Source organism: Ovis aries, chromosome 11, assembly GCF_016772045.2.
Source record: "Ovis aries strain OAR_USU_Benz2616 breed Rambouillet chromosome 11, ARS-UI_Ramb_v3.0, whole genome shotgun sequence".
In the NCBI taxonomy this organism is placed as follows: Eukaryota; Metazoa; Chordata; class Mammalia; order Artiodactyla; family Bovidae; genus Ovis; species Ovis aries.
In genome coordinates this window covers 35,725,429-35,750,541 of record NC_056064.1, presented here as the reverse complement: position 1 = coordinate 35,750,541, position 25,113 = coordinate 35,725,429, and the positions used below count along the sequence as shown (strand labels likewise).

Sequence of the window (25,113 nt, the reverse complement as noted above, 5' to 3'; positions counted from 1 at the left end):
GCGCTCGCGCGGCGGCCATTTTGTCTTATCGGCTCCTGGTTAGAGGAGGCATTTAGGCCTGCTAGGGCGCCTGGGAGGTTCGCGACTGAGTTGCCGGCGTTTTCTTTGGCAGGTGCCAGGGCTGGTGGGAGCAGCCGCCCGAGGAAAGCACCATGATTTCGGCTGCGCAACTGTTGGATGAGTTAATGGGCAGGGACCGAAACCTCGCCCCGGATGAGAAGCGCAGCAACGTGCGGTGGGACCACGAGAGCGTAAGTCCCGCGGGCCTTGGGCCTGTGCCTGGGCGCCATGGGGGAGGGGAACGGCGCGGGCTGGGGCTCGCCGGGGCCTCGGCAAGGTTTGGGGCCCGGCCGCCCCGGGGTCAAGTGTCTGACCCCGTGGCTGGAGGGAATCGGGAGAATAGTCCAGGAGGGAGGAGTCGGCCTGGATCCTTGATTAAGGGATGATTTATTGTTGTTTAAGTATCAGGGAAGTAAAAAAAAAAAAAAAAAAACTTGGCAAAATTGAAAAGCAGCTTAATGAGGCAGGGAAACGCGGGAAAGGAAGGAGTATTTTTGTACAGCGAGAGGTTTCGGAGTTTTCACCTCGCTGTGAAATAGGGAAAAGGGCAAATTTGGCCGTTATTTGGCTGAGCGTCATATCGTGGCACTATATTCAGAAATGTTTCAGTTTCGACGCTGATATGGGGCAATAAAACTTTAAAAGAGGTCTTGATAGGGTTCACCGTGATTTACAAATATTGTTTGATAGCACTACGGTCTAGTAAGCCATTCTTGTAGATAATTGTCAAGGCTTTTTCTTCATAGGAAACTCTTTGATCCTCTTAACCCTCTACGGGCAAATGAGTATAAACCCAATTTCACAGATGAGACTTGAGAGGCTCACCCAAGATCCTGTCAAGTTAAATGGCGAAACTAAACCTCATCTTTGTAGTCTTGTTCACTTTCCAGTTCTGTGAACATGGTGTGTAACGTTTATTTTAGGTCTTACCTGAAGAATGGATGGATAATTAACTTCACATGCGATTGTAGTCAAACAACAAGATAAAGACAGTTGCTAGTCAAAACATGAAGGAATTGTTAAATATGCCTTTTTTTTTTTTGGAAGTTGCTTACTCATTTTAAATTTACGCTTTGGTCACAGTAAGATTTCTCTTTCGCTAGTGTTTGACTAGACCTGTGGGGTGTTCCCGATTAGTAGTGTGAAGTGTTACAGTAGAATTCTTTGTACCGGTGAAATGGTTAGATAATATCACTGACTCAGTGGGCATGAAGTTGAGAAAACTCCGGGAGCTAGTGAAGGACAGAGAGTGCTGCAGTCCATGGGGTCGCGAAGAGTCGGAGTTGACTTTGCGACTGAACATCAGCAAATTCACACATTAGAGGTGAAGCTTTTAAAATCTTTTTTCCCCCGACTTTTGGGTTTTTCCTCTCTCCTCAAAATAAAAATAAGGGTAACTTTGTTGCCTGCCTTGACCCTTCTCTTTGTAGGCATTTCTTTGTCGAGATAAAGCAACTTTTTCTTTTGCCACTCAATAAACTTTGCAAAAAGGAAAAGATGAACTTTATGTTTCACTTGATGTGCAAATAGGACATTTATCTATTTTGAATTACAGAGAGAAAATTGCTTTTGATTGCGTGCTCATCAGCTGTAACAGCCTGTTTGCCTTATTGGCTTTGAACAAGGATTGTGGAAAAACGTTTTTCCCTGGTGGTGTTTTATTGCCACATTGCGTTGGATGCGATGGGTTTATAATGTTAGCGATCATGAAGTTCTCAGAAAAGCAACTTAAGTTTTATGTCATCTCAGTTATAATAAGTCTGCTTTCCTTTCAGGTGCACCCTCCCTTCAGTTTTGGTGTTTCTCACTGATATATAAACTTTTGTCAAAATATTTTATGCCTTTAATGACAGATTGCACTTCATTTTGGATTCAGGGATTTGAAAAAGTCAGTGCTGGTGTTTCAGATTTCTGTCTGCAAGAAAACGTTGGTACAGACCAGGAATGTAGCATGTGGCTTTTTCTAAATAAGTTAGAATTACTGTAGGGTTTTATAAAGCTGAGGAAACTTGTGGCATCACTTCTGGGTCACTTGGTGTTTGTTGTTGGGTGTTGGCTAAAATTCTGGAGGAATGGCCAACCACAGTGTATACTGTAAGGGCTTTTTTTTTTGGTGGTGGTGGTGAGGGTTTGTCTGCACTGGGTGGCTTGTGGGATCTTAGTCCCAGTGAAAAGTTAAGTCGTGTCCTACTCTTCGCGACCCCATGGACTGTAGCCTGCCAGGCTCCTCTGTCCATGGCGTTTTCCAGGCAAGAATAGTGGAGTGGGTTGCTATTTCCTTCTCCAGGGGATCTTCCCAAGCAAGGGACCAAACCCGGGTCTCCTGCATTGTAGGCAGATGCTTTTACCATCTGAGCCACCAGGGAAGTCCTTAGTCCCTGACGAGGGATCAAACCCAGGCCTTGTCAGTGAAGGTGAAGTCCTAACCATTGGACTGCCAGGGAATTCCCCCAATATTTTTGCGTCCCAGTTCTATCTGGAAATTTTTCTTTGCCACACTTGCACTAGATGGGGAAAGCCATTTCAGCTGGGCGAGGTCCTTTTGTTTAACAATGAAATGGAAACTTTATTGTTAAAAGTAATTCCTAGATATCTGTATTAGCCTGATCTGTGGAATTTGTTTTAAATGCAGAGATGTACTTCGTCAGTGCCCACCCCCCATTCTGATCCTGTAGGTCTACAGAAAGGCCCCTGAAATCTGCATTTTTAAAATGACATCTTTATGCATTCTAAAGCTTGTAAATGACTGCTTCCTGACCTACTTTCTCGGCAGTATGTTTTTAAATGTTGAACTATAAACACTTGGAGGAAACTTATTTTTTTTTAAGTGAAGGCTGTACTGTGATGCAGATTATTGACCTTTCACTTATTTGTAAAGATACATGTAAGTAACCACTCAGGGAAAGTGCTTTACTATACAGGTGTTTCCAGCTTTTGTAGATTGTTACCTTTTGATCTGAGAGAAATTGGTTTGCAGCTAAAGCCATCAGCTTTAATACTTTTCCAAGGATTCATTGACACACCTCCCTCCCTCATTGATTAATATTTTACATTTCCTTGTATTTTTTTACTAAGCAATTTGTTTCCTCTGCTTTATTAATCCTAAACAACCATAGTAATGAGGAAAGCATGTGATTTTTAACTGCCTAGGGTGAACACCTTTCAATTATGTCCACATGGGAAGATTTCAGTGTTAGAGAAGGCATTGGTAGCCTTTGGATAATCTGGAGTTGAGATTGTAGGGAATTGTAACTAACATCAGGTCTGGAGCTTTTATTATTAAATTTATACCAAAAACTTTGTAGTTCAAATTGAGGATTTTATTTTGTCGTGAAAGTCACTCAGTCGTGTCTCTTTGTGAGCCCATGGGCTATACATTTCATGGAATTCTGCAAGCCAGAATACTGGAAGTGTGTCGTCTTCTCCATGGGATCTTCCCAACCAGGGATCGAACCCAGGTCTCCTGCATTGTAGGCGGATTCTTTACCAACTGAGCCACCAGGGGAGCCCAAAAGTAAAATTTTTTTTAAACTATTAACTCTGATTCTAATATATAAAATGAGACCTTGTTCATCATTTATCAAACTCTTGTATGCCCTCTGTTCAGTGAACACTTAATAATTTATGAGGGGAATTGAAATAAACGTTCTTTTCTGAAATCTTCCCAGTGTTAACAGATACCATCACACCGAAAGTTGTTTGGAAAAGAAGAAACAGTTAAGGTTACTATCCACAGTTTTTATTTGTGGCTTTTTTTTTTTTTAACTAAAAAAGATATTCAGAATCTGAAAAGGAAACCAGAAGCAACAAAAGCAAAAAATTAGTAATTATAGTGCATGACATCTACAGGTGTTTTGTTAGTTTTAAACCATAGTCATCAAAATGGTGTTTTTCTGTCATAAGTGTAGACATTTCCTGCCTCAGTGTATAGTACATGCTAAGTGTTGGGCTTCTTGGAATTTCTAGCAGTCTCTGTGTAATGTATATAATTACTGTTTGCTTTTTCTCTCCAAAACTTACAAACAGAAGTGAGTAGTGGACTGGACTCTGTATCCATGTGTGTAAGACACATTATCAGCATATAACTAGTATTATTTCCTCTGTATCTCTTACTACTTTCATTATTTTGAAGCAGTTTTATCATTTCAGCCTTAAAGACAGGTCTAAATGTGAGGATGATAACCACAGTAGTATCACACTGAAAATATTAAAGTTTATTTCCTCAATCTTTGATTGATTGCTTCTGGAAAACCATATGTGTCTCATTAGACTCCCCCCCCCCCCCCCTTTTTTTTTGGATGCCCCATGTAGCTTGCAGGATCTTGGTTCCCAGATGAGGGATTGAACCCAGGCCCTCAGGCAGTGAAAGCTCGAAGTCCTAACTGGACAACCAGGGAATTCATTAGACTTGATTTCTTAACAAGGGGATAAAGTAGCTTAAGTTAGTATACAGTGCTTCATTGTTTATGAAATATGTTTAATTTTCCATTTCTTGTAAGTTAGGAAGTTTCTTTGATTATTTTACAAAAATGTATCACTTAAAAATTTTCTTTATATTTGGTTGCAGTCAGTCTTCGTTGCTGGGCATGGGCTTTCTCCAGTGGTGGCGAGTGGGGACTCCTCTTGCAGAGCACAGGCCCTAGGCACTTGGGTTTCAGTAGTCGCAGCAGGCAGGCTCAGTGGTTGTGGCACATGGGTTCAGTTGCTCCGCAGCATGTGGAGTCTTCTTAGCCAAGGATCGAACCGTGTCCCCTGCATTGGCAAGCGGATTCTTATTCTCTGTGCCACCAGAGGAGTTCTGAATGTGTTTTTTTTTTTTTTTTAATAAACCTTGTTAAAAGTTGGGACTAAATGACTTTGGGAAGTAATGGAAGCCTTCTTAGCAGGAGAGAGAGATGTTTACTATCCCTGCTGTTGTGGAAAATTGATTAAAATTTTATGAAAACTTTGTGTAGGCAATAAAAACAGTGAACTGTGATTAATTACTACATTAGAAATTGATGTTACTGTTTTATGTTCCCTCCGATTTAGGCTCATTAAAGTGATTTTTTTTAACAGAAGTAAACTTGGCTTATGTAAGTACGCATGCGTGTGTGCATGCCAAGTTGCTTCAGTCGTGTCTGATTCTTTGCAACCCTGTGGACCGTAGCCCGCCAGGCTCCTCCATGGGGTTCTCTAGGCAAGAATACTGGAGTGGGTTGCTATGCCCTTCTCCAGGGGATCTTCCCAACCCAAGGATCAAACCTGCGGTCTCTTATGTCTCCTACATTGACAGGTGGTGTCTTTACCACTAGCTCCTCCTGGGAAGCCCGTATAAGTATAATATATAATTAACAACTTTCACTTATACTGTGGAGTCTTTCCTTGTAGGTACAATGTAAATGTACCTTAGTTTATTTCATGTAGATTTTGTCGAGTTCTTTTACAATTACCAACCAAGCTACAATGAACACTCTAGTACATAGAACTGAATCACTTGTAGGATAGGTTCCTAGAAAGGTGACGACTAAGTTAAGTGTACATTTTACATTTCGATGGATGTTGCCAGGTTGTCCCACAGCTCTAGTAATGTTTGGAGTGTTCCTTTTTCCCAGCAGTGTATCTAATGCTAGATTTTGTTTTTATTTTTCACTTTGTTTAATGTGGTGGTAACTCACAATTAAATTTTTCTAGTCAGATTACTGAGATTGTTTGTATCTGCATTCTCTCAAGTGGTAGTGAAAAGTTTGATATTGAACTCTTCTGGTCTTTGCTATTACCTTAATTTAGCAAGAGAATCACAATTATGTTGTGATTGTAGTCCTGGCATGCTGCAGTCCCTGGGGTCCCAAAGAGTAGGACGCTTACTTAGCAGTTGAACAACAGCAACCACAAATTCTGCCCTTCCCCCCCCCTCCCGCCCCCTCTTCTGAGCCTCTTTGGTTATCAGATTGTTAGGTCCATGATGGACATTTAGTAAAGACTTACTGAATAAAAGACTGTTAATATTTTTAGTTAAACATTCTCAATCTCTGGGAAAGATTAAAACAAACAGTTTAAGTAGCTAGGGTTTATTGGGTAGAGTAACAGTTGTTTTCATGTACCATTTCTTTACAGCAGTATCTTAAGCAGAGTTGGAGAGTAAGAGCATACAGAACAAAGAATTAGGAAAATAGGTTTTAATCTGTATTTTGTAAGTAGCCTGATGCCTTCTTGAAACTCTAATACTTTGGCCACCTGATGCAAAGAGCTGACTCATTTGAAAAGACCCTGGTGCTGGGAAAGATTGAAGGCGGGAGGAGAAGGGGACGACAGAGGATGAAATGGTTGGATGGCATCACCAACTCAATGGACATGAATTTGAGTAAACTCCGGGAGTTGGTGATGGACAGGGAGGCCTGGCGTACTGCAGTCCATGGGGTTGCAAAGAGTTGGACACAACTGAGTGACTGAACTGAACTGCCTTCAGAGCAGATCATGTGGTTGATTTCATCTCAGATGGAGTGATAGGACTAAATTACAGGTAGAGCTGCTGGCATATCTTGTTTGATTGTCTTGAGTGCCTAAAGACATATTTAAGAAAGTAATGGGTATTTTAAAAAACAGACTGATTTGCCCATTTCTCTCAGTAAACATACTAAAATTTACAGTCCCACTATCAAATAGTTATTATCTCCTTTTTTTGTATTGAGAATACCAAGGCAGAGTTATAGATTTAGTTTTTCATAGTTGAAAAGTGGCAGCAAGAAATCAAACTGTTTTGATTCTCCAAGCATACTGATTTCCACTTGCCTATTTTCATACTCTGCTGAGTTTGTCTTTTCATGCCTAGAATGTGTTATCATTAATTTCTGAACTTAACCAGTTCAGAAACTTAACCAGGTTAAGCTTTACCACCTGACATTCCTGACTAAATTCCTATTTGTTTTTAGTGATGCATGTACTGACACACTTAAAATGATGCAAAATTGAACAAGTCAGACTGTTTAATAATTAGAAGAGTTTATAGCATTTAAAAACATTAGCCTTTTGCACATATAGAGCCCTTTTTAGCTGAGGTATAGTTGATATTATATCAATAAAAGTTTGGGGTATACAACATAGTGATTTACAAATTTTAAAATTTGTTTTTAGTGATGCATGTACTGACACACTTAAAATGATGCAAAATTGAACAAGTCAGACTGTTTAATAATTAGAAGAGTATGTAGCATTTAAAAACATTAGCCTTTTGCACATATAGAGCCCTTTTTAGTTGAGGTATAGTTGATATTATATCAATAAAAGTTTGGGGTATACAACATAGTGATTTACAATCTTTAAAGATTGTACTGTATTTATAGATCCTGTAAGGGGCTTCCCAGGTAGCTCAGTGGATAAGGAATCCGCCTGCAGTACAGGAGGAGTTTGATCCGTGGGTTGGGAAGATCTGGAGGAGGCCCTGGCAACCTACTGCAGTATTCTTGCCTGGAGAGTCCCATGGACAGAGGAGCCTGGCGGGTTCCATAGGGTCATAAAAAGTTGGACACAACTTGAAGCGATTGAGCACACACAGAGTTACTATAAAATACCAGCTGTATTCCCTGAGTGGTACTTCCTTGTAGCTTATTTAACTTATCTTCTTACATATCTTAGTCTGTGCCTCTTAATACCCTACCCCTGTTTCACCCCTCCCTCTTCCCTCTCCCCACTGGTTCTCTACATTGCAGTCTGTTTTGTTGTTATTTTCACTAATTTGCTTTTTTTTTTTTTAGATATCTCAAATACATACAGTGTTTTGCCTCTGTTTGGCTTATTTCACTAAGTATAATTCCCTCCAAGTCTGTCTGTGTTGTTGGCGAATGGCAAATTTCTATTTTTCATGGCTGATTATTGTTCCATCATGTATATTTACCTCATTTTCTTCATCCATCCATGTGTTGATGGACATTAAGGATGCTTTGATTCTTGGCTATTGTAAATAATGCTGCTGTGAACATTGGTATGAATTACTGTTTTCATTTTATTTGGATGTATACTCCGGAGTGGAATTGCTGGATTAAATATAGTTGCTTTATTTTTAGTGTTTTGAGGAACTTCCATGTGGTTTTTTTCAGGTGGCTGCACCAATTTACATTTCTACCAGCAGTGTTCCAGGGGTTCCCTTTTCTCCACATCCTCGCCAACGTGTTACTTGTGGTCATACTGAGCCTTTTTAATAGAGTATTAGAATTTCCAAAAGAAAATGGTACAAATATACTATGACCTATCACTACATGTAATAGGATTAATATTGATATAAAGCTAAATCTGTTGTTTAGACGTGATTTTTGAATCTGGTTGTTCTTTATGACCTTAGTTCTTCTGGACACAGCTTATGGAACCTCACTGCTTCAAATAAGTGTAAAACATTTGACCTTTGAAGCAAAAAACAGTATTTCAAATGCAACATCCAGTTCTAAATGTCTCAAAAAAACTCATTCAATCCTAAATTTAGTAGACCTTTTCTATGTTATACTTGTACATTGATAATTTACCCAATTAGCAGTTAAGGGTTAAATGGAGATATTTTGGAATTTTGCTTAACAGATTTTGGTTTGCAGTGTTACAAAATTAAATTTAGTATAGAGCAGTCTCAGAATGGCAACCCACTCCAGTGTTCTTGCCTGGAGAATCCCAGGGATGGGGAGCCTGGTGGGCTGCCATCTATGGGGTCGAACAGAGTCGGATACGACTGAAGCGACTTAGCAGCAGTAGCAGCAGTCTCAGAATATATCTGAAGGAGTTACAAAAGTACCCATGGGAGAGAATTGAAAATTGGTCTTATGTTAATAATTCTTCCTCATACCATAAAAGTCACTCGGTGCTGGCATGTGTGAAAATATCCAGGACACCTTAGGGCCTGTTGTGAGATCTCTTTAAGTGAAAATACTGAACTGGATAGTTTTAAATGAGTGTTATTTGGAATTTAGGCAGTGATTTGTAAATTGGTTCTGGTCTTTAACAAAGTTAAAACAATAAGAACACTGCAGTGTTTTTGTTTTGTATTTTGCTGGTTTTTTTAAAATTAAAAAAAAAAATCACCTTTATTCTGGATGTCTTTATCCAAAATTTGTGTTTTTCTGGGGAGTTAAGGCAGTGATTTCTCTTATGGTAGAAATCGAAAATGCTCTCAACTGTCAGTCTTGCATTTCTTATACTGAAATCCAGGAGTCTGAAAGTCATTAATTTGCCTAAATGACTTAACAAATGAAATTGTTCTTAAACTTACTTGGTTGAAAGATGTAGATCATGAAATGAGAAAATGGTTATTTGGCATCCTTTTCTGGCATAATTTTAAAACTGACCAGTTTCAAAAAGTTAAAGTTACCTTTGTTTTTTTCACTAGGTTTGTAAATACTACCTCTGTGGTTTTTGTCCTGCGGAATTGTTCACAAACACTCGTTCTGATCTTGGTAAGTAAATTTTCTATAATTTTTATTACATTTATGATTAAAGAGAAAGTGATACTTTATAATTTTGGAAAGAAGTTTTCTGTTAAAGGTGTTGATAATTTCTTTCCTGGCTTTTTAAAAAAATGTATTAACAAATGCCAGTCTAATTAAACATGGTGGCTTATTTGAATCTACATATGTATTTCCATTCCCTCCTGAAACCCCTCCACTAAAATGAAAATTTAAAAACAAAAAAGGTGTAAACGGAAGACGAGATAACATTAGAGATGTCAACAAATTTTTGGAAGATGACAAGTGGATGGAAGAATAGCAGAGAAACCTGTATCCTAAAAGCCTGCAGAAGGGGATATTAAACAGAAGCAAGAGTTTGATCAGCAGAACCTTGGACAGGCTCAGGATTTGGAGGCATCAGGTACCATAGAAGGCAGAGTTGAATTATGGGGCTGAAAACCAGAGATTAGTCTAGTTCAGGGTTTCTCAACCTTGACATTTGACAGTTTGACCTGGAAAATTCTGTGTTTGGGGAGGTGGGGGGGTCTCCTGTGGGTTGTAGGATGCTTAGCAGCATCCTTGGCCTCTGTGGAGTAGATGTCAATAAAAATCTCCCAATTTGGACAACCAAAAATGTCTCCAGGCACTTCTAGATATCCCTGGGGGCAAAACTGCCCCATGTTGAGAAGCGCTAGTCTGGGTGGTCTGACCTGTGCATCAGGTAATTCTGTCTCCCATGCCAACAGTACTGGAGACCAGGGGGTTATGTTCTGAAGAAATTGGGCTAAATGAACCACAAAATGCAAAAATCGACCGTTTTCTCTCCAGGATGGTACATAACTAGTATCATTCTAGAAATATAAAATGGAAATTAAATTCGTTAAGCACAATGCTTGCCCTGAAGCATAAAGAGCACATTATGGCTGGATATATCTAGGTATTGGGATTTACAGATGTAGGACAGGGCAGTAATGAATAAAAATGAAACTGTAAGAGAGATTAAATGAGTCTGTTTTCTTAATAGTGAGGTTTTCCCATTCCCTTCCTCTGCCCTGTTCCTAGAAGGATACAGCCAGATGTTTTTTCCCCAGGCAGAAGAGAAGAGGATTCTTTAGAGAAAGTGAACAGTTCCAGAGAAGTGATCTACAGGTACTGACCCTTGGGGAATCTCCTAAAAGAAAGTCTTGCTGCCTGATTTTCCTATGGTAAAGCCTGTTAGTTCACAAACCCTGCCTGTGCATACCAACTTCGAGTCAGATTTTGGAAGTATTTTGCCAGCCAAGATTGCTATTTGAAGAAAACCTTCAAACATAAAAGATTAACCAAAACCAACAGAAAAAAAAGAATTTAGTGGAATATGGTGATAATGGGAGAAAACAGAAGAAAAAATTATTAAAGCTGTAACTAAATTTAGTATCCCTGAAGAAATAAGAGAAAATATCAGGAGGAATAGGATGCCAAAGAGTTCTTGAAATTAGAACTAGAGAAATATGAACATCAGTGGGAAGTTTTGAGGATAAAATAAATTTGTGGTATGTTGAGAAAAAATTAAAATTTGAAAAAATTCTATCCAGTGCTGTGATAGCTAATTAAGAGAGTTCCAGATAGAGAAAACAGAAAGGAGAAAATCTTAAGATTGCATTACTGAAGGATTTTACTCTCTAGATGGAGTGAATCCTTCTAGAACTCAGCACAGCAAATGATAAAAAGATCCATACCAAAGCACATTATTGTGAAATTCCAAAACACCAGGGATGGGGTGGGGCATTCAAGATTATCAATCAGAATGTCCTCGATTTGTCAGTAACAACACTGGAAGCTTGAAGACACTGGAGAAACATCCTCGGGATTCTGAATGGTAAAATGTTTTTACCTAGGTTAGCTGTATAGCCAAACAGCAAAATACGAGTGTGAAAAAAAATATTTTCAGGCATGCATGGTCTCAACAAATTTATCTACCAGGAACCTTTTCTGTGGAAACTGATGGGTGTAAACCAAGAAGGAAAAAATAGATCCAGTAAACTGTATCCAGTACAGACCAGAAAAGGACTTTCAGAGGATGGCAACTCTATTAGTGAGCTTAGGGAAAGAAAGGTAGCTCAGGTTGAAGCAGGATGGAAGGCTCATGGAAGAAAATAAAGCTGATTTGTTTATCTACTATATTTTGAATCTTGAGGGAGATTATTACTGAGCTAGTTTTGATAGCTGAGTTAGTGTCTGGAGTGAATTTGGAAATAGAACATACAAGAGACTGAACTGAAGAAAAACCAGTAAGTGTATCAAAAGTGTCGTCATAATGCCCTTTTTGCTTAACTCGAGAGTTAATAGGACATGGCATCAAAATATAAACACTGAATGTTCATTTAAATTTTTCATGCCTAAGATAAACCAAAAAAAGAGCAAGATAAGCATAGAATTTAGAAATGGAGGCAAATTCCAGAAGATAAAGCTAAAAGGATTAAAATTGATTGCATTTTGGAGATGGTAAGAGGTAGGACTAGGGTGCTAGTCTTAACAATATTTACAGAGACTCTAATAAAATGTCAGTGGTGGTTCAGACCAAAGGTCTGCCATCATCCTAGCTTACTTCTTGGCAGTAAGGAATAATTTTTTCATCCCTCCTACTCCCTCTCTTCTCTTACCATATAATACCATATAGTACATCTTGAAGGCTAAGGAGAACGATTTTCATGTGCATACTTGGGCATATTGCTTCATGATTTAGTAGGCTCAACTTAGGTGTCTGCAGACTACTCAGTGATTGAATGGATCGTCTTTCCTTTTTTTAAAAGAATAAACTTCCTTTTGTTTTGGCAAGAGAAAAGTTAATTCAATAATGTATATTGAATACATTTATATTTCTTGTTGTTTTAGGACCATGTGAAAAAATTCATGATGAAAATCTACGAAAACAGTAAGTTACCTTTTTGGGGATCATCCTCACCCCCAGTCATTATTTGCTTTAAAGGGGACAAGGATTGAAGAAATAATTTATGTAAAATGAAATATAAATTTAAATGTAAATGTCCGTTAAATGCTACCTTCTTTATCAGGATGAGGGACAGCTAAAAATTCACTTCTTGTGTGTGTGCCTGGTTTACTCTTCAGTACTTTTTTTCTTCTTCCTTTTTTTTTTTTTTTAAAAAAAACTTTTTTGGGTATGCCACATGGCTTGTGGGATCTTAGTTCCCAGACTAGGGTAAATGTAAATTTATGTAAAATGAATGTCATGCAGAGGTCCTACTCATTAGTTGGGGGTCATAGAAAGTGATACAGCTATATGTAGCATCACCATACGAGTTCATACTGTATGCCAAGAATAAGCCTAAGCTTTTTTTCTATATCCTGTCTGTTTTTTTATTTTTTGCTAAGTTGCTTCAATCATGTCTGACTTTGCGACCCCCTGGACTGTAGCCCACCAGGCTCCTCTGTCCATGGCATTCTCTGGGCAAGATTACTGGAATGGGTTGCCATGCCCTCCAGTTTTTATTTTTCAGTTTATTATTATTTTTTGGCTGCTCCTCCCAGCTTGTATGATCTTAACTCCTTGACCAGGGATTAAACCTAGGCCATGACAGTAAAAACACTGAGTCCTAACCACTGGACCTCCAGAGAATTCACTTGCCTTTTTATTTTTTTTTTTCTTTCACATTTGTATTTTAACAGACCTAATTTTATAAATGAAACTTGTCCTGGAGCCAGGGTCACAGATCTAGTATAGTGTTCACCTAGATTTGCCCAGTTGTAACTTCTGTGTTCTTAATACACTGTTAAATGCTACCCTCTTTACCAGGATGAGGGACAGCTAGAAATTCACTTCTTATGTATGCGCCTGGTTTACTCTTCAGTACTTTCTCCTTCTTTTTCTTTTTCTTTTTTTTTTTTTACTCTTTTGGGTATGCCACATGGCTTGTGGGATCTTAGTTCCCAGACTAGGGTTTGAACCGAGGCCTGCAGCAGTGAAAGCAGGGAGACCTAACAGTTGGCCTGGGAGTTCCCTACTCTTCAGTCTGAATGCAGTAGTAGTTCATGAGATTAGTGAAGATAGAATATAAGAGTTGTAAATGGATAAAGAATTGGAAAGAAAATAATATTTATTTTCATTTTATTAGGTATGAGAAGAGTTCTCGTTTTATGAAAGTTGGCTATGAGAGAGATTTTTTGCGATACTTACAGAGTTTACTGGCAGAAGTAGAACGTAGAATTAGACGAGGCCATGCTCGTTTGGCATTATCTCAAAACCAGCAGTCGTCTGGGGTGAGTATGAATTAATTTACGATCTTTGTAAAGTGTCCTTTCCTCTGGAAAGCCAGCGATCTCCGTAGTATTGAAACTTGGGCTCAAGTTCAGTCATTGCTCTATATGTTTTAAAATGACAAAACTTAAAAAGTTGTTTTTTTTTTTCAGTCTTTATTAGTAAATGAATATTTTGCTAATCGGAAATTTTTTATCTTAAATATCAGTAACTGACAAAATATGCAACTGATTAACACAAATTGAGATAATTGAGTTACTGTCCTTGTGATTTAGCATTTCGGTTATTAAATATGAATACTAGGTATGGTATATGGAAGTTTAGATGTTTATTTTTATATTTTAGTTGTTGATAATACATTCTGTTGTCTTCATCAGGCAGCTGGTCCAACAGGCAAAAATGAAGAAAAAATTCAGGTTCTAACAGATAAAATTGATGTACTCCTGCAGCAGGTAAGAACTGGAACTCCTACTAGAATTGCTAAAATTAAAAAGACTGACAGTGTCAAATATTAGTGAAGATCTGGGCGAACAAACTATTTTACTCTGCTGGGGTTATTTAAAATGATGCAGGAACTTTGGAAAAGAGTTTCTTTCTTCAAAGGTTAAGAGATGCACTACGAGCCATTCTGCTGCTAGATATCAATCTAAGAGGCCAGAGTTGCATACCAGTGTTTATAGAGGCTTTATTCATAACAGGTGCAAAACAACCCCACCCCAAACAAGCCTGGAAACAAATATGTCAGTAGGCTAATGGGCAAACAGATTGTGATGTACCTATGCAGTGATAGTACACAGTGATAAAAAGGAATTAACTATTTGTAGTAATATTGATGAATCTTAAGATAGTAGATTGAGTGAAAGAGGCCAAACCCCACAAAAGGAATAGAGCACATGGCTCCATTTAAATACAGTTCCAGAAAATGCAGACTACTGTATAGTGGCAGAAAACAGATTGCTGGTTGCTTTGGGAAAAGGCGCAACACAGAGGACAGTAGGAAACTTGGGTGGATTTGCTTATTATCTAGACTGTGGTGTTGATTCATGGAAGTCAGACCTTACAAAATTGTCTGTCCTAGAAACCTTCTGTGTATTTCCTGTCAGGTATACATAGTTAATGCTGTGGGAAAAAATTAAGGGTAAATTAAACCCAAAGAGGCTTCACTAAACAAAACAAACCCAAACAACTTCTATACGCTAATGAAGCTTGAGGGTAAAAAGAAAAATAATAGGATAGTGTGGTTAGAAAGATACTCTGACTGGTTTTTGAATTCCTCTTAGATTGAAGAATTAGGATCTGAAGGAAAAGTAGAAGAAGCCCAGGGAATGATGAAATTAGTTGAACAGTTAAAAGAAGAGAGAGAGTTGCTTAGGTCCACGACTTCGGTGAGTAGCAACCTCATTTTGATATGACCATGCTGTTAGCTGTGTATTGCTAGGACCTATTCCTATTTACGAATAATTTTCTAATGTCATCAAACTTCTATTTTAAAGGGCCACGTGGTATTTATGATTTCAGGTCATAAGAAATGTTATAAAAGCTCTGTTTTTACGTTTATATTACAAAATAGCTTTAGACAATGTGTAAACAAATGTCTGTAATTTTGTTTCAATAAAACTTTGCAAAAACAGGCCTCTAGCTGCTGGCTTGCTAACCTGTGCCTTAGATAGTTAAGTATTTTGGTTGGGCTTATGTTTTGGTGTTTTTTTGTGTTTTTGTTACTAATCAAATTACTTAGTTAATATTTACCTTACTACAAAGTTGGTGTACTCTTAGTAATACCCCTACTTACTTAACTTTGAATTAGATGATACAGTATATGTGTTTTGGATATCGATGGTAAAATGTAATTGAGCATTGGTTCCCAAATATTAAAAGGGTATGTTCAGATTATATGCAGTGAGTTCAATTCCTTAATGGTTTTGAAACACTTTTTAAATTATTTTTATTATTTTTGGTTTTTTGGGGTCTTCATTGCTGTACTTGGGCTTTCTCTAGTAGCAGAAAGTGGAGGCCACTCTCTAAGCCTGTTGACTTCAGTAGTTGAGGCACAGGGGCTGTTTAGCTGCAACTCGAGGGCCCTGCCTAGAGCCTGCAGGCTTCAGTAGTTGTAGCACACACTCTCCGTAGTTGTAGCTTTCAGGCTGTGGAGTGCAGGCTCGGTAGTTGTCGCATATGGGCGTAGTTGCTCTGAGGCATGTGGAATCTTCCCAGACCAGGGATCAGACCTGTGTCCCCTGCATTGGTAGGCAGATTCCTGTCTACTGCACTACCAGGGAAGTCCCCCAAAACATTTTTAATATGGAGTCCACATCTTTAACCTGTTGAACCAAGCAGGAAATGAATTCAGACTAAAATAGGTACCTTTCTGAAAGGTAGGTTAACTTTTTCGAGGTGATATGTAGTTCAAGGGTTATAATAGAGGGATGGGGTCGTAATACTTCTTGAAACGTTGATTGCCGTTGTCATGCTTCCCCTGTCTAAAAGTTGCTGCTAAGTATTATGTCTTTGGGGAAATGGAAAGTAGCAGTTCACAAAGTTAAAAGTCTTATCTAAATGTTAAAAGTAGTTTTGAGGGGAATTTGTTTGTTTTCTTTGATCAGATATTTTATAATAACTGATTTATCATTTCAGACAATTGAAAGTTTTGCTGCCCAAGAAAAACAAATGGAAGTTTGTGAAGTGTGTGGAGCCTTTTTGATAGTGGGGGATGCCCAGTCCCGGGTAGATGATCATTTGATGGGAAAACAGCACATGGGCTACGCCAAGATTAAAGCTACTGTAGAAGAATTAAAAGTAAGTTTCTTACGAGCATACATTTTAGCTACATCTAGTACTTTATATTAGTGTGGTTAAGAATTGATTGTGTAGATTTAAAACGCTCGATATTGCTGGATTATTTGAGGTAGTGATAATTCCTGTAATATTTTGCTATTCATCAGATGAGCAAAGTGCTTTATTTTCTTTGCTCTGTAGTGTCAGGAATTTGGAAGAAGGAATATTCCTGAGGGTTTAGTCAAATATCTTGTCTGCATACATGGTGTTAAGATTTCTCCATTTCACTTTTAGGGTATCAAATTTCATAAGTTGGTCTACAGTTGATTCATGTTAGGTAGCCGTTGTTTGACAGTGTCTTTTAGGTTATTTAGTTCTCAAAAAAATTGAATTTGATTTCTTTAGGAAAAATTAAGAAAAAGAACTGAAGAACCTGATCGTGATGAGCGTTTGAAAAAGGAGAAGCAAGAACGAGAAGAAAGAGAAAAAGAAAGGGAGAGGGAAAGAGAAGAGAGAGAGAGGAAAAGACGAAGAGAAGAGGAAGAAAGAGAAAAAGAAAGAGCTCGAGACAGAGAAAGAAGAAAGAGGAGTCGATCACGAAGTAGGCATTCAAGCCGAACTTCTGACCGAAGATGCAGCAGGTCTCGGGACCACAAAAGATCACGAAGTAGAGAGAGAAGGCGAAGCAGGTACGTTGAACACATGAGACAGTGCCAGGCATATAGTGAAAGTGTTAGTTGCTCAGTTGTGTCTGACTCTTTGAGACCTTGTGGACTGTAGCCTGCCAGGCTCCACTGTCCATGGAATTCTCCAGGAAAGAATACTGGAGTCAGTTGCCATTTCCTCCTCAGGGCATCTTCCCGACCCAGGGATTGAACTGGGTCTCCTGCATTGCAGGTGGATTCTTTACCTGAGCCAGCATAGTGAGTGTGCATTAAATAATAGTAATTACTGGTGAATTCCTTGGTACTTGGGACCCTCATAAGTCTCATTAAGCACTCGGGCAGATGAAAGTTGAATCAGTGAATGAGTTCATCTTGTAGGCAACTTCACTGCTCTTTCTTAGGCCGCCTAAGGAGATTTGATGCAGTCTTATTAGGGAGTTAGTGTAATGGATGAGTGCTTCTCTTATTGATTCTAAGACATTTAAATCATAAATTATTTTGGGTAGGATTACCTATTTGAAAAATTGAAGTTAAGGACTTTCAATTTTCAGTTCTTAAGGTTTCTTATATAAATGATATAAATGTGTTTTAATAGTAGATTGTATTCATTTGCCTTTAAAGAGTGGTTTTTGCTTTAAATAACAGTATGTAATTCTTCAAGGTTTTTTCTCACTGTAATACCAGCTGAAGTTGCTCTCCTTTTGTTTCAAATTATTTAAGAAGTAGAGATCGACGAAGAAGCAGAAGCCACGATAGATCAGAAAGAAAGCATAGATCTCGTAGTCGGGATCGAAGAAGATCAAAAAGCAGAGATCGAAAGTCATATAAGCACCGGAGCAAAAGTCGAGACAGAGAGCAAGATAGAAAATCGAAGGAGAAAGGTTAGTTTTTGTGAGAATTTGATTCTTTAAGGGACCGTTTTCATTTTGTCTCCTCACTAACTCACTTTTCTTTAGACAAGCAGAGTTCCACTTCAAGCTATATTTTTTTTTTTACTTTTGATGAACCCCATTCAATAGGAGACAAGTCTTATTTTCTCTTCTGCTGATTTATGAGAATGACAGTTGACCTTGTGTTTTCTTAGAACATGTTAAAGTCGCATGCTTCAATTTATAACTTGAAGGCTTATCATTTAGATTCTTCCAAGTATTGCATTACCTGGTAGGATTATTAGGCTGTAGAATTCTTGGTAATTGGCAACATTTTTTGGTTATTTGGCAACACTTGCTGCAGTGTTCCATAATACTTTGAAGAGTAAATGTACAGTATTGCGTTGGTCTTCAAGTACAGCATTTATTTAATTCTATAGTACTTCTAAATTTTCATAAGTTGAATGCCTTATGTGTGCGTGTCGTGCCCCCCTCCCCCCGGTGCGTGCCTTTTCTTATTGAAACATGGCGTTTTCCTATCTATTTTTTCCTTTGATTTTTTGTGGCATTCCAGTAGCTGGTTGATTGCATTCTTAATTGACTTTTCATTTTGTCTTTGGCATGTTTTCACAAGGATATTCTCGCCTTTCAATTTAGCCTTCATTGAATGATGAATGATAATTCTTTTAATCATTAGGGTCTCATTTCTGCGTATTCTTCAGATTCTTTGTACACTTTTTTTTGGACTGGGCTATTCTGCTTTGCATGGTTTTCAGGAATGAGAGAAAGGGCTTATTTCCAATTTTCTTGGCTCTGCTTCTTCTATCCTATTCTGCGTGTGTCCATGTTTGATCACCAACATATGTGTGCTCATGTATGGATTTATTACATTAGACATGTATGTGATACTCATTATTTTCTTTTATGAAATTAGTCTGGTTTTTGTGGGGTTTAACTGAGTTGAGTTAGGAAACTAGCAAACAGTGGATTATCTTTCTTTTTTTCTTCAATCTTCAGCTTTTATCTTTCCTCAAATAAGTGCACTTTCTCTTTTTAAAATATTTAGATATATTGGCTTTTTCTAGAACATGGAGCAAATGTTAAAAAGTAGGAAACGGTGATTTTTAAAATTTTCATGAGCTTTAGTATCTGCCATTTAAGTTCAGAAGTTATTTTTGTGATTCAAAAGGCAATTGATACCAAGAATTAACTGACTTTTATTAGTTTTTAAGTAAGCTTCACTCAGCCTTTTGGCAAGACTTTCTGTGTAATTTATTTGGGGGATCAGCTCTCAACAACCATATATATCTCTTGTCAGAGATGAAAGTAATCACTTTGAGAACTAAAGCTCTTCACTGTATCTTCATTTGTGTCACTTAAAATAGTTGGATTGGTTCTCAGGGACAGAAACTAGGTAGCTTTTATAACTATTTGGGATCAAAATTGAGCTATAAATTGCACTGGCCTGACTTAAAAAGAGTTTGTGTAATTTTTAGAGAGAGCAGAGAGAATGAATTGCTAAGCTATGATCTTTATTATAATGATGACATCGTAGCATATAATCAGACTTGTTTAAGTGAAATAAACTGTGCTGTGTTTGGATTGTGGACGAATGGATTTCCTGGTGAGATGTGGAGGCAGGAGTGAAGACTGGATTCAGGGAAACTCTGCCTCTGGTCTGTCTTGAAAGATTGGGTTTGCCATTATAAAGTTATTTTAAATGTTGGGATCTCTTTTAAAAGTGACATAATTTATTGACTTTCTCAAATATCCCTGTGGCCAGTTAGCCATTCTTTTATATATAACTGAAGGCCTGAGCTTTGAGGTCAGATATGACGAGTAGTAGTGAACATTTGATGATGACAGTGAGGAAGAGGGAGCTCATGTGCTGTAATGAAAGCACTTTATCTCACTCCACAAACAAAAAGTGGTTTCTTGCACAAACCTATCTTTGTTACCACCAACCAGTTTAGGGTGCTCTCTTTTGTCAAGAGAGGTTCCTTTTTTAATCCATAGCCCTAAAGTCCACCACACTTTGTGGATGTCCTTAGGACTATTAAGATCTACCATATTTATATAGGGCAGAAGATAAGATTATTGGACTGACTACTAGTCCTCTACGGGGCAACAAGACGACTCTTCCTCATTGAAGCTACCTGTGCACCGGAGAAGCCCATAAGGCACAAAGGGAGGACTTTCCCACAAGGTCAGTTAGAGCACACTGTACTGGCACAGTTCTCATAAGCGAACAGACAAGACATGAAGCAAGTCCTGCAGTCAGCTACTTGGACATTGCTTTGTGAATTTTGCAAGTGTTATGGACTGAATATATTTCTTCACATAAGATCTTCAATTCTTAATGTTCTTGAGTGAGTGCCCCCCCACAGCCCCATAACCATACTTTTTCGTTACCATCCCTTTCCCAATTATTTGATGTTGCGTCTTAACAACTTTGTCTAGAATCTGTAGAGGGCTCTGCTTCTCTTAAAACATCTTTCTGTCTTATCAACTATTCTGTTAGACCAGCTATTCTTAGTTTTAAAGAGAAAGATGATTTTCCCAGGTTTGTAGTTTGCTTTAAAATTTTCTGTAGAAATCCTTTGTTAGGCAGTAATTGGAACTGAAAAAGCTAGAACATAACTTGCTCCGTGTACCACTTTTTGCCTCTAGTCTCTAGTTTCACCATTCCAAAGAAAGCAGAAGGAAAATTTGACCTTTTTTTCACCTTTTATTTGCAGCTGAGATGAATTTTTATTTCTCTCTTTGGAAAAAATAATTTTGAGATGGCATATATGTTACTTAGTGAAGCACAAAAGTTCAGTAATTGAAATGGGATTTAAGATCCACTTTCATTGGTGTTGTCCCTCTTGGGTCTTCAAATATATATAGGTATAAGTCATCTTTTGCATTTAAAAATATATAGTTGGAGAAGCATGCCTATAAATGTTCACCTTTTTGCAGTTACTGTTTTTACCGTTTTAACTTAGTTCATGTGAACAGTTTTTTGTACTGCCTCTCTTGCCTTTCCCATTGCCTTTTGATGGTCTTTACTCCAAGTGAAATTTACTTAAGCTTTAGATTCTGCAGTGATTTGGTGTTCCCTGTGCATATCACCAGTTTGAGAGAACTTGCCCAATATTTTTACCTTTTGCTTTCTGTAATTCCCTGTCCTGCTCTCTCCCTCCTTTATAAATTGCAAATTTTATCCCTTTGATAGATTTATCAAACTGTGTTACTTGCAGTCTGTGGGAAATGATTGTCTTTTCATCTCTAAATTGTTTTCACTTTTCAAAGTGTCATATATGTTTTGTATTTTACTTTAAAATCCATGATCAATGTCTTCTTTTATGGCAGAAAAGAGGGGATCTGATGATAAAAAAAGTAGTGTGAAGTCCAGTAGTCGAGAAAAGCAGAGTGAAGACACAAACACTGAATCAAAGGAAAGTGATACTAAGAATGAGGTCAATGGGACCAGTGAAGACATTAAATCTGAAGGTGACACTCAGTCCAATTAAAACTGATCTGATAAGACCTCAGATCAGACAGAGGTAAGTGTATTGTTTCTCACTTTGATTAGGGCTTTTTGTTACTGTTTGACAGTGCAGCGTAAGTATGCACAGATGAAGATGGAACTAAGCCGAGTAAGAAGACATACAAAAGCATCTTCTGAAGGAAAAGACAGTGTAGTCCTGCAAAACATTTTGAGGTACATTGTTTTGTCTCAGCTATTTTGTAGCAGACTCGTGCCCCCCGTTAGTGTGCCTCTTTGCAAATTATTGCCCACGTTTGTAATATAGTCGCCATTGAAAAGTTAATTATCCTTTTTTTAGGGATTTTGCTGTCATTTCTTGTTTTTTTTTCTTTTTTTTAATAAAAAGGTTGAACTGTTTTTTATTTTTTTTCTTTTTGGTATTAAGTCCATCTTGTGTTGGTACATTGGCAGAGACATATGCTTTAAAACTTAAATATTTCTGAGGCACATGTTGGACTACTTTGTTTTAATTAAACTGCTAGTATTTCTTTGTCAAGGATGTTTCTAGTTTTTTGCTTTATTGCCTTGCATTCTAATGCAGTTTGTTCTGTAACTCGAGAGCCAGTAGCATTGGATTGATGGAAGTGTAGGGTTTATGAATTATTGCAGCTGACTACCATACCTCACACAGCGTTGGTGTTGTGAGCGGCCCATGAAAAGCCAAATTAAAAATCAAGGATTCAGTCAAACTAAGCAGGTACTCATGCCAGGTACTCCTTTCTCTACCCACATCCATGTTTGAATGCTATTGCCTGTGATCTTTACGCTTAACTGTTGTGTATCTTTTTGTTCTTTACAAGAAGCACAGAGGGGTTTTTTTGTGTATTGCGTGAAAACTTATAATCAGACGTTAACAGAATGGAATTTTTTTTCAACTGTGTGTAGGGATGCAGTGGTGCCCAGAATTAGATATCTTAAAAGAATTTTAAATACAATAAACACTTCATATTATTCGCCTTGTTACATTCAATGCAATTCTCAAGTCTTTAAGAGGTATGTTGTGTTTAATATTTCCTACTGTGTAGGAGAATTTGCAGTCAGCCATAGGTATGTTAGGAATAATCACTGGCTGATACATTTAAAGCATCAGTGAGTAGCAAGGACAGACACCTTTAAACAAACACAAAGAACTGATGAACCATGTAGAATGAATTTGAGCTTTTAAAGAACTGTTAAAAGTCAGTCTTTATGAGGGTTCTTGAAACCTGTAAACTGTTCATTCTTTGGGCTAGTGGCATGGGATTAAATATTCCTAATGAAAGGAAGTACCAATTAGTTGAATTATTGATGACCTTCCTTTTCTAGGATAGCAATATAGTGTTATATTTGTGTGAGCCATTCACATAGAGGCAAGCATACACAGGCACATGGTTTTAAAAAACCACACTGATGCCTTGATAATTGAAAAGAATACAAACATTCCATATACATATATTAATTAGCAGTTAGTGACTGGGCCACTTAGTCATGAAAATTTGCCTTATACATGTTGTCTAATTATCATTTTTCCGCAAATTTTGCTTTGTAGGAATACTGTTGGAAGATTTTTGGAAGAAAACTGAAAACGGCATAAAGTGAAGATCGACATTAAAATGAGGTGAAAGAAAACTATAGTGGCATAGAAAAAGTATAAAGCTCGGTTAGTTTTTTTTTTATTATTATTATTAAAAATTAATTCAGGACTGATGTGACCTATCAGATTTCAGAACATGTATTAATAGCATATATATGCCACTGAAAACTTAGGTCCTGTATCATATCTTTTTCTTTAAGACTTTTTAAGAAATATTACCTAAACATGTGGCTTGCTCAGTGTTTAATTGCAAGTTTTCATTCTTGGGACTTTGAAAACGAGATTAAACGTTAATATTTGTGTGAATCAGACTAAGTGGGATTTCATTTTTACAACTCTGCTAGCCTTTGGATTTAGAAGTGAAAATAAAGTATCTCCGACTTTCTGTTACAGATTTGTCTCTTTGTCATTGAAAAGTTTTAGTATTAATCTTTTTTAATAAAGTTATTGGACTCTGAACTAGTCCCTTGTTTTAAATATGAGATACGCTGTTACTAGAGATCTTGGTGTACAGTTTTATCTGATTTGTTCTGTTTAAGACTAATTTTTATAGAATTTCCACAGTTTAAATGTTTTAAATAATGGTGCTTCAATTTTTAGTAGTCATGAATACATTTGGATTTTGCTTTTAATAACGAAGATATACAATGAACTGGAATATATTTTTACATCCCTGAGAGATTTCTTTAGTAGTAGAAAATTCAAAATTTCCTTCTGACAAACACTATCATCCTCTAGCTGTGAAATAATGATGTAGAAAAACATTCAGACACTTTTAGCTGGTTTTTTGTCTTAGAAATCCTGTATCAAGATTTTTTTAACCTGGTCTTATAAATATATTTATTTCTGTGTATGGAGTGTATCACATGAAACAAGGATTTTTAAAAAATGTTAAAGGTAATGGGAGTGTGTGTGGGGGTCATGTATGGCAAATTTGGCAGCACATTTCTACCTGTAGCCAGCTTGTTGATTGTATAAAAGTACTATTAGCTCCAGCCGCATGTGTCATAGTTCATATAAATCACAGTTCTTCATGATTTATAGTTTTCAGATATTGCCATCAGTTTATAGGTAGAGAAACTTGAGTTGGTATGTTAAATGACTTACCTGATGTCTTAGGACTTCATGTTGATGGAGAAACTAGCACGTGGAATCTAGGTCTCCACCTCACAGTCCACTGCCTCACTTCATGCCACTGTAGTTGTTCTAGTAGACATAATAATAGGCTACAGAATTTACTAAAATAACCTCCACCAAGCTTTGGAAAAGAATGACGCTTCAGAGGCTTTGTATGAAATAATGCCGTGGGGACAGCACTCTTGGCTCAACTAGATGAAGATAGATGGATTCTCAATTTGTGAGAATTAATGTAAGATGGGAAAACAGTCTAACACAAAGTCAGCCACATCCCAAGCACTGCTTTGTGTAGTTTGACAAGATATGGTTATAGAATAAAGGTCATAAAGTGATAGTTTACCAGTTTCTATTACTGAGTATTAAGAAAAATAGAAATCAGAAGAAATTTATTTAAGTATTAAGATACTTAGCCATTAAGGGGTTAAATCGTGTACTAAAATGCCAAGTTTGTTATCTTCTGCCTCACGTAGACTCGTTCGCTAATTTATTTTAATGAAGTACAGTAAATGAGTTTATGAAGTCTTCATCATCTTCATCTGTATGGATCACTAATGAACTTAATACGAAATTTGAAGGGGAGGCCTGGTCGCTTGAGGGGTCTGTGACTGAAGGTTTTGGAGATCTAGAAATTGGGTCACATTCAACACCCCAAATTAATTAGGCTCAAGGAAGTTATTCTTACTAACCAAATTCACAAGAATCCCATGTAGTGGTCATGTGCTTGTTTACATTGAGAAATAACATTTCTCTGGTGCAGACCAAAAAGTTGTCAGTTGCTTCATGCGTATTTCTCTTTGAAAAGCCTTCAGGGGGAGCCGATTTTTATTAACCAGAAGATTACTT

The 25,113-nt window shown here is 37.5% G+C and overlaps 1 protein-coding gene across 1 annotated transcript; it reads left to right on the top strand.

Annotated features, from left to right (window-relative positions):
- The first annotated feature begins 22 nt into the window (after nt 1-22).
- On the top strand, nt 23-23,592 carry LUC7L3 (LUC7 like 3 pre-mRNA splicing factor). The gene is given in 12 exon segments (XM_012185875.4): nt 23-251; nt 9,407-9,473; nt 12,339-12,378; nt 13,577-13,721; nt 14,097-14,171; nt 15,000-15,104; nt 16,354-16,515; nt 16,900-17,183; nt 17,880-18,040; nt 21,383-21,523; nt 21,629-21,774; nt 21,776-23,592. Coding segments are annotated over 12 exon segments (1,470 nt in total). The 5' UTR covers nt 23-152; the 3' UTR covers nt 21,821-23,592.
- Nucleotides 23,593-25,113: the final 1,521 nt, after the last annotated feature.